The 9460-nt window shown below is 53.7% G+C and overlaps 1 protein-coding gene across 4 annotated transcripts; it reads right to left on the bottom strand.

Moving 5' to 3' along the window:
- Positions 1-7063: 7063 nt before the first annotated feature.
- Positions 7064-8463, bottom strand: H257_17834 (hypothetical protein). 4 transcript variants are annotated; one of them, XM_009846777.1, is made up of 4 exons: positions 8058-8463; positions 7700-8002; positions 7469-7653; positions 7064-7416 (listed from the first exon to the last, which is right to left on the bottom strand). In XM_009846777.1, exons 1-4 carry the CDS (start codon positions 8433-8435, stop codon positions 7164-7166), a joined length of 1119 nt encoding a protein of 372 aa, XP_009845079.1. In that variant the 5' UTR covers positions 8436-8463; the 3' UTR covers positions 7064-7163. The 4 variants fall into 4 exon arrangements, with proteins under 4 accessions (XP_009845079.1, XP_009845080.1, XP_009845082.1 ...); XM_009846778.1 differs by having other exon boundaries at positions 7469-8002; XM_009846780.1 differs by having other exon boundaries at positions 7064-7653.
- Positions 8464-9460: the final 997 nt, after the last annotated feature.

The following is a 9460-nucleotide window of genomic DNA, read 5'->3' as shown; positions in this document are numbered from 1 at the left end:
AGAGACGCACTCAATGGTGTACGGGAAGGTCGACATCACCAGCGTCCATCGCTGCAGCTTGTCGGCCTGGTACTTGGCCATGTTGGCGTTCGAGCCACAAGGGTTGAAGATGTACACCAGGTTGCGGTGATCCGTAAACAGACGGAAACCACCCGGGCGTACGACCAGGTAGTCGAGTCTCTTGCACGACTCGACCACGGCATAGGCCTCCTTCTCCACGATGGGCCAACGCGCACTCGCGCCTGAAAACGACCCACTGATGAACGCAAGCGGTTGGTGCCGCTGGTCTTCGAGAGGCAAGCCGAGGTCTGCTGGCGGTACTTGTGTGGCGACCGCACCCCAAAACAGGTCACTGGCGTCTGTGAAGACGCAGACCGTCATGTCTTCTCGCGGGTGCGACAGGGGCACCACATGCGCCAACGCGTGTTTCACATCGTTGAAACACCTGAGATGGTCGGACGACCATCCCACGGCAAGGAGTGCAACACGCACTAACGCCGTTTTCTTGCAGCTTCCGGCTGCTTTGGTGGCCACGTCAAGCAGACGTCGCAACGGATCCACCAGCTGATTGTAGCCGGATGCTCGCACGCATCCAGTTGGTGGCACACACAAACTGCTGGAGGTCGGCTGCGGTCGGCGGCAGCGACAAATCCACAAGTCCTTGAATTCGGCTTGGTGAATGGGTGATTCCATCGGCCGAAATCACCTTGCCACACCATTCTGCCTCGCGCAGAAAGAAATGACACTTCTTCGGGGTCAACTTGAGTCCGAACTGGGCATAGATGGACAGGACTTGGTCCAACAAGTCGAACAGCTCGTCCGTCATCTTGGCGGACCCCTGCAAGTCATCGAGCCAGGCCAACTGGCCTCGAAACAGCAGCTCACCAAACATTTGGTGGACAACCGACTGGCAGTACGCGACAGCGTCCGTCTGTCCCATGAGCACGCGGATCGGGGTGTACACGCCGAAGGGCGTCATGAACGAGAAGCACATCTGGATGTCCGCATGCAACAGCAACTGCCAGTACCCCTGGGTCCAGTCCAACGTGAAGTACACGTTCGTTCCGACCAGACAGACCATCGCGCTGTCCAGGTTTGGCATCGGCCAAGGCATCGGCTCCGTGCAACGCCTGCTGTCGATCGTCATGCGCAAGTCGCCGACTTCCTTCTTTGGCACGATCCTTGGGGCTGCGGCCCACGTAGCCCTGTTGTTTTGGTATACCATACCATTTGCTTCCAGGGCAGCCACATGGCTGCGTATGTACTCCACATGCAGCGGCGGGTACCGCCGCATCCCACACTTCACCGGCATCGAGCCGGGTTTGATCCGAACCTTCAATGGCTCGACCTTGACTGGCGGATCGCCGCCCAAGTCTTCACGGAACACATCCGCGTCGCTTCAGCGGGCGCAAGCCCGCGCGTCTCCGCCTGGGCTGCCTTGGCCGTCAGAATGGCTTGAACGGCGCCCTGCTTCGTGCGGCGACGCTCCGCTTCGTCCTCGACGGAGGTTTTAGGATAAACCTCCGGAGTAGCACACTCCATCTCGTCGTCGGGGTCAAGCTCCGGCGGATTCAACTTATCCGCCATCAGGCGCTTGACATTCGCCATGCCGGACAGTTCATTCGTCGGCACGGACGAAACGTCCCATTCTTCCTTCTTGTTCCTTGCTCCAACAAGGAGGTCTTCAACGCTGAAGCCCAGTAACTCCATGACTGGGCGACTCAGGATGAGTTCGGTTGCAGTCGACGCGTCGTCGACCCAGACCTTCAGCCCGCGTAACACAAGCGGTCCACACGTCGTATCCAGCGTCACGCAGTTGAACTTGACGCTGCGCGTCATCACAACTGGCTTGGCGTCACTGCCATACGGGTACGCCAAATGCGAACAGCGCGGTCCGGCGCTTCGAGAACGGGTCCATGCAGGTACTCACGGGCATCGCGAACGGACACGATCCATTGCACTGCAGAGCGTTGATCTGCCCCAGATACTTCTGGTACTCGCGCATAAAAGCGCGTCTTTCGGTCTTGGACGAGCCCAAAAATGTCGGCGGCTGCGGGAGCGACGTCGCGTTCCACACTTGCGGCGCCGTACGGCCGTAACTGCCATCGCTGCCCATGTCCGTATCGTCGCGGACGTCCGACGGGTCGTTGTCGGCTGGCAACGGCACTGAAGCGCCATCTGCTTCAGTCGTTAGTGGAGCAGCAGCTGAGACAAACGCTGCGCCAGCTGGTGCTCCTCGGGTTGTGGCAGGGGTGTAAAACCCACCACGTGGCGGTTGCCACTCGTCGACAGAAGGTGGCTGTCACCGTCGGGGAGATCTGAACGGGTTCTCAACGGTGCGCCGAGCTGCGCGTCCTCGCGGCTCCTCGATCCGGTCACGCGACCGCGATCGTTCTTCGGGGTTCGTTGGCATTTCCTCGTCGTAGGAATGCTCTCGTACCATCTCCAGTGCATAGCTCAACAATGAACTAAAGATATATTTGTTTTGTCTCCCGCTTCTTCTTGGCTTTCGGCCACGGGACCTTCGTCAAGGCAGCAAATATACACACTGACATTAGTGAGGTTAAACACGCCACGAGGCGCCTACTGACTACCATTCACTAAAGTACTCAGTACCTCCACTAAGGTATCGGAACCATTGACACGCCACACAGACAGAGTGTGTGTGTTTGCAATGGGTCAAACTAACGCGCGACCCAATTGCTCTGCCCGCTGCAGAACACCCAGACCGGGAATGTTGTAGATATACCGGCAAGGTAACGCTGCAGTGTCGAAACCCCAGAGTCGAAATGCCGGCGTTCGCAGCTGAAACTAGACCGTACGACGGGGTACGGAGATGAGAGCGGCACAGGAGCACCCAAAATTCCTGGCTAATGACCGTAACCGATGCACCCGTTCTACCAAAGCTTGTGTGCTATGCCCATCGATGGTGGTAAGTACAAGTGGTGGCAGGGGTCCGGTCATGACGTCACAGAACGGATACGGATCACGAGTTTCGGGAGTGAAGGAGGGCCATGAACTCGAAATCGTCAAGGCCCTGGAACGGCCAATACATGGACCGAACAGTCCTCCAAAACCGCTACTTCACGACGTGTAGAGTCCTCCCGGACCCTCGGGTCGTGTCGCCTGTCCGGAGCCTCGGTTTCGTGCAGGAGTGGGGGATGCCTGGGTCGATCACGGCACTCCCACAGTCGAGTCTTTCGGTTGCGGACTCAAGGTAACGTCGCCGAGAGGTCAGAGTTCGACGATGTACCCTCCAGATGCGTGAGTGTAGTCGGGTCGCTTCTAAATCCCGGAGGGGTAGCGTCAGTTGTACCCCGAGGTCCGGTAGATAGAATGTATCCCTAGGCGGTCCCCTGGAGGTCTGGAGAAGGGCCAACACCAGCGAGCTCTGCCGCTCCAAAACTATTCCGGAACATCCGAGACCACCGAATTGTCAGTCACCATGGCCACTCGTTCCTGCTCGAAGTTCCGATTTGCAGTGCGGGCCACTTCGCACGTGTTAAGGGTTGTCGAGAACCAGTCCAACCACCTTTCAGGGTCGTCGATATCCACCGGGAAGTCGAGTAGTAATATTATCGGCCTCCGTTAGCGGTCGTTTGAGCGCCTTAGTCACCACCCGGACGATGTCGGCATGGGTTACGTCCTTTCGTTGTGAGCAAAGCGCCTTCAATTGTAGCTCCAGATCCACGGGCAAGAGCGGGTAGAGCCGTTCTTCGATATCCACATGTCGGGAGTTGGGAAGTCCGGTCATATCGCCCCGGGAGAACGCCTCAATCTGGGCCGCAGTGAATACCAGGGTGATATCCGAGTCCGGACGGAGGTCTTCCAGTTTCGAATACCCAGTCCGGATGCTCCCGACGGTTACAGCACTAATATTCCCGGCCCCCGAACACGCCATAAAAAGCCATAATCGGGTCCTGTCTACCTAGCACCTGGTTCGTGAGTCTCGAGAAGGGGCTCCTGGCTCCCAAGCGTCACTTGTCTCTTCCGGGAAGGTGGTCAATGTACCCCGGACCAGCGGCTGGGTCCGGGACAGGACGGAGGCGGCACCCTGAGGTGCCAGAGAATCTCCGTCAGGCGACGCACTAGCGTCACGGGTATTCAGTTCAGTTTGTCCTCCGGGTCGTGATCGTCCACCGGATCCCGTTCGGGATTGTCCCGGACCCCGACCTACGTTGTCTCGGGACAGCCTGCACTCCGATAGTCCGTGACCTTTGGAGCGGCACCGAGTACAGAACCACGACAACTGAGGACACTGTTCACGAGAGTGGCCCCGCATGGTACATCTCCCGTAAATGACCTCACCCGACTTAGTTTCGTCGTCTGGATCCATGCAGATACGAGGCTGTACCGGGTTGTTTCCTGCCGGGTTGTCCGTAGAGATCATGGCGACGACATCTTGGATGGAGGAAAACTGGTCGTTATTAGAGGTAGTCAAGCTCGTCATGTCCCGTTGAAGTCGTGAGATGGAGGACTGGAGCTCCTGGAGATTTCCATTGGGCGTCGAAGAGGACTGAGTCCGGGACGTGTTCCGAGTGGACCTAGTCGGCGTCGACAGAGCAACCGGTGTCATCTGGGGGGCCGATCGGGAACCATCCGTTCGTCTGTCGATGTCCACATCTCGCTCAATCAGGTAGTCCAGGCTGATTTCGATAGTCTCAGGGCGAACCGAGGCTCCCCGGAGGCACGCGGCCACTTCCGCATCGCTACATCCATTGATCATCATAACCACAGGATGCCAGGCGGTCATCTAAGATTCGAACGACCTGGGTGTCGTTGAGCTCGTACTTCTTCTGGATGATATTGAAATGCACCAGAAAATGTTCCAAAGGGATGGTCCGATCGACACTATCGAACTTGGGCGCTTACTACCGATCATCGGCCCGACGTGAAGCCGAACGGGGCTCCAGGGGTGCGTTAGGTTGTCCGGGACCAGTGCCGTCTCCTCCGGGTCCGCCTCCCGGAGGCCAGGAGGACCACCGTAGTACCCGCCGGATCTTCTATGTCCGGGTCCTCCATCACCAGGAGGTCCCGGAAGGTCACCTCGGCCCCCGAAGGGTCCACCATAGTCACCCCCATTCGGTCCACTTCCAGGAGGTTCGGGAGGATTCGTTCGACCTGTGTAACCACCCCCGTAGCCGCCCCGGTACTGTAAGCCTCCACCACCAGGTTCCGGACCATGAGAGGCCGGAGGGGCATACCCCGACCCGGTTTCACGAGGGGATGGCTGCGTGTACCCTACTCCGAGCGGCTGGCCATAGGCCCCTGAGGACGGGTACGAGTCGGCATCGTGGTTGGGTCGCGACATGGGATCCGCTGTCGGCACAAATGGTAGCGACGTCGTGTCCCGGACCGTAAACGTCGGTGGCATCTGGAGCGAAGCTGCTTCTGTCACCACCTCGGTCTGCTGCATAAAATAGGTTTGGTCGAAGGCTCGGCGAGGTGTAGACGTGTTTGAGCGGGTGGTCGGGGGCAAGGGCGCCGTAGTAAATTTAGTATGCGTAATCCTGCTTCCTATAGACGGGGATCCCATATATCGCGTCAATGTCGCGGGGAAAATCCGGACGTTCCGTGACTAGCCTTGCTGTCCCACACCCCTGGGAGGCCTGCTGAACTTGTTTAGTCCCTCGGGACTGAACCCAGGACGACCATGGACAAGACTCAGAGCTATACTACGTAGTATTATGGAGCTCCCGGACCAGATTCCGGACGTCCTAGACCTGGATTATCCATTAGTCATCCTCTTTTCTTTGAAGCTAAACCAACTAACTCGACTTTACATTTTGCCCTGAACTACGCGTTTGGTGTTTAACATGCTTACATACAGTCTGGAACAAAACTATAGCCGCACCCCAAAATTTTCAAGTTGACATTTTTGTTTTTGTCCATTACAGAAGCCGCTAGTACCATTCGACGCGTATTAAAAAATGATTACAATCTACACTTAGCATTACTATGGACGATCAATGGTATTTACAAAAAATGATAAAACGTGTATTTTAGTTGGTGCAAAACTATAGCCGCACTTACAATATGTGCACTAATAGTCGATTGTGGCACCCCTTTTCAAGATGACTTGAGCCATGCGAGTTATGCCGCACCTACCCATTAGATTTGTCGTGAAACCCCGCGACATTCTGGTGGAGAAGCAGGGTATGGGCGCTGGTGGTGCCAGGAGGACCACCGTAGTTTCTCGGCTGGTTGTGGCGGTAAACGTGACCGGCTTGGAATCCGTGGGGGGCTCACGGGTGGCGGCACCTGCTGGACTTGCTTGGACTTTCTTTTTGGAAGAGGACGTGCTTTGGTCACGGGTTCGACTTTGGCGGCGTCGCCATCAAAAAATGGCGTCGATTGCTTCTTCGTCGGGGCCTTGATGATGCTGAGTTTGAGGACGGCCAAGTGAACGGTGTGCTCTTTGTCGTGCCGGTGGATTCGAAGTTGGAGTAGACCATATGGATGGACTGCACGTCCTTTTGAGTAAGTATCTGTGCCATGGTATCCTGGCCTTCCTGTAGGGAGCATCCCGTGGAGCTAACGGTACAGATGCGCACTAAGTGCGGTGCTTCATTCCTGTCAAGCGCCTCATGGATGTATTCCACCAATGCCGCTGCCATTGTTTGTACTCCCGCCAAGAATGAAAACGATCCGGATACGCCTACAGTCGTACAATGTACCGTACATTGCACTCGTACAATCTGTACACTATTAATAGGAACATTTTCTGACTACAAGAGAAACGTCGAGATAATTTGAACTTCGCCAGATATTGTCAATCGAATGTCTTTGGAGAATCGATTAAAGAACCGCCTGAGCCAATCCAATCACGTCATGTCGAATTTCGTCCAATCCAAACGTTTGACCCTCCGCATTGGGCAAAACCACATGTATACTAATCGTAGTATAGTGTGGACAAGCTTAATATGATCATATAAATTCGAAAGCTATTTGGCGACATCACTCCTCATTGTCAACTCCAAATTTGGATGAAATGCACAATATCGATATGGTCGATTGAATGGAGCTAGCAAATTACAGACCCGTCGCGTCGTTAACGCATTGATAATATCAAGGATCTAGGCTAGTTAGTTAAACAAAGCTCGTTCCCGCTACAGTGTACCATGGGATATCACGATTGTCTATATGCGTGTGGTGTCTTGATGCTATTGCAACCATGCCTGCAACAAGCCCGTGAACCATTGCCGCCAAGACACTAAAGCGTCATTTCCCCGTCGAACGAATTCGCGCCGCACGTAGGCATCCTTGTCGTCGTCGTCGATGCCCGTCACATCGATGCCCTCCAACACCGCGAGCTCGGCCATACTCAGAAACCCGTCGTGGGCTCGAAATGCGTTCGAGAAATGACTGACTTCGCGCATTAAGATATGGGTGGGCGATACCTGCCGCACCTCTATCCTACATATGTCCGTATATGGAATCACAAACTCGAGACTACTCATTCACTCACCACGACCGGTGGTGCCATTGCCTGAGCATCGGGTCGCACGCATGCATTTCGTCATCGTCGACTTGCCGCATGACCATTATGAACCGGTCTGCTTCGAAGAAGTGCCCTTGGAGTATGTTCGCGAACGCGCCGCGGGTCGTAATTGAGTGAAACAATCGCGTGTTGGATGTGCGCTCTTCGATCACCTAATAAAAAGTCAGTGCGACACGAAACATAAACAGTGTCACTTGCGTCTTGGGGGCCCTTGAAGAGCATGTCACGCATACGATTGGATTTGACGAATCGTCGAAAGGACGCCAGCGTTCCTGGAAATATGCACTGTATCCGCTCCATGAACAGATCGTCGTGTTGGTCTGACACTTGCAAGTCAAATTGGAAAAATTCGTCGTCACAGGTCATAGCAGGAAGCAACGCCAACGCCTGGCGCGTGTTGTGGTACATTTGCTGCATGAGCCACTCCTTGCCGAGGTATCGAGCACTTGGCTCGGCCGCCAACGTCGCATTCTGCCACGTATTGCTGCGGGACATGGGCGACTACATGTATAGAGAAGCAGTGATCTCACTCGCCTGTGTCTGTGGAAGGGTGTACCGGAATGCTCATCATGACAAAGCGTTGCATAGCCTTCGTGAGGTATTGATACCGTTGCGTTTGCCGAATCAGTGGCTGACGGTCCATCAAGACACGACGAACTTCTCTTTTTAACACGGTGGCAATGGAGTACCAGGACAACAGACCATCGCTTGCTTCACGCGGCGCTATCGACGGCGGCATGCTGGCTTGAAGGATATCCCGAATCGACTGAAGGTGCGCGAGCTCTGCTTCGACAATCGCCACGTCAACATTCACCTTGCGGCGATAATTGCGCTGCTTTTCTCGAAAATATCGACGGCGAGCGAGTGTGTTGTCGACAGTCGTCAGGGCCGCGTCCGTGCTGTTGGCGTTGGTCTCGCCCGTGTTAGATGTCATTCTTGATTTATTCTTGGTCCGATGTGATTGGTGCAATCTGACATCACATGGAGCCTTTCCCGTAGAAATCCAACATGGAACGTAGCCAATCAGCGACAACTATTTTTGGATTGACCAATAGGAGACTGGAGACTGCGGTAAATGATGAAAGTTCGTAAATGATGAATTGTTGAGGGTATTATTTCCCACGATCGTCCGACATTTATCACGATCATCCAAGTCGGGTATTTGGGAAATATTATTGGAAATTCGATTACAAAATGGACTGGGGCTGCCAATCGAATCCACGAAGCAAAATCGACGCAGTAATCGACGGACCGAAGTGGCCAATGAAATGTTCGAATAAAAATCTTTCGACCAATCAAATTGCAGGTGTCTCCAGTAGCGTCCTTCTCCATTTCACATTGAGTTCAACCATTTTCTTCGACGTATCTGACAGATTCAGTTGAAACAAAACGATGTCTAGACGATTTCAGGTAGATTTGACGTCATTTGCCGAATCTACCGAAAATACCAATTTTTTCTTGAAAGCACAATATTATTCCAAGTCATCCAACTTGCTTTGATTGGCTAAAAGCATTTGAGTAAAACGAACTTACTGTTAGCTACTTACAGTTAATACACATGACGTCTTATCGTATTCCTTGCAGATTTTATTGTTAGCAGCCCACTGCCGATTATGGATAGGACGGTACACTGTACCGACTCAAATTGTACCGTACAGTGTACCGGTACACTTTACCTACTGAAAACAGTGTACCTTTGTACACCGTTCGAAACCCCGAAGCCATTATGTACACAAATGAAACAGATATAGCACTGGTACTGTAGTACTGCTTAACGGAGAAGATTAGAGTGAAACGTTATCTCTGATGATGTTGCGAGAGTACCTCAGTATACTTCAATACAAGTTCATACTACCTCTGTTATGTAACTATTGCAAGCAGACATTCGTAGGTATACAAAGTGCAAGTAATAGGAATCTTAATTTAATAGAATTAAACAACCCATCGCCGAGCAGGTAT

Source organism: Aphanomyces astaci (assembly GCF_000520075.1).
Source record: "Aphanomyces astaci strain APO3 unplaced genomic scaffold supercont1.122, whole genome shotgun sequence".
Classification (NCBI taxonomy): domain Eukaryota; phylum Oomycota; class Saprolegniomycetes; order Saprolegniales; family Verrucalvaceae; genus Aphanomyces; species Aphanomyces astaci.
The sequence above is the reverse complement of the archived record's forward strand: the minus strand, read 5'-3'. Positions and strand labels throughout refer to the sequence as shown.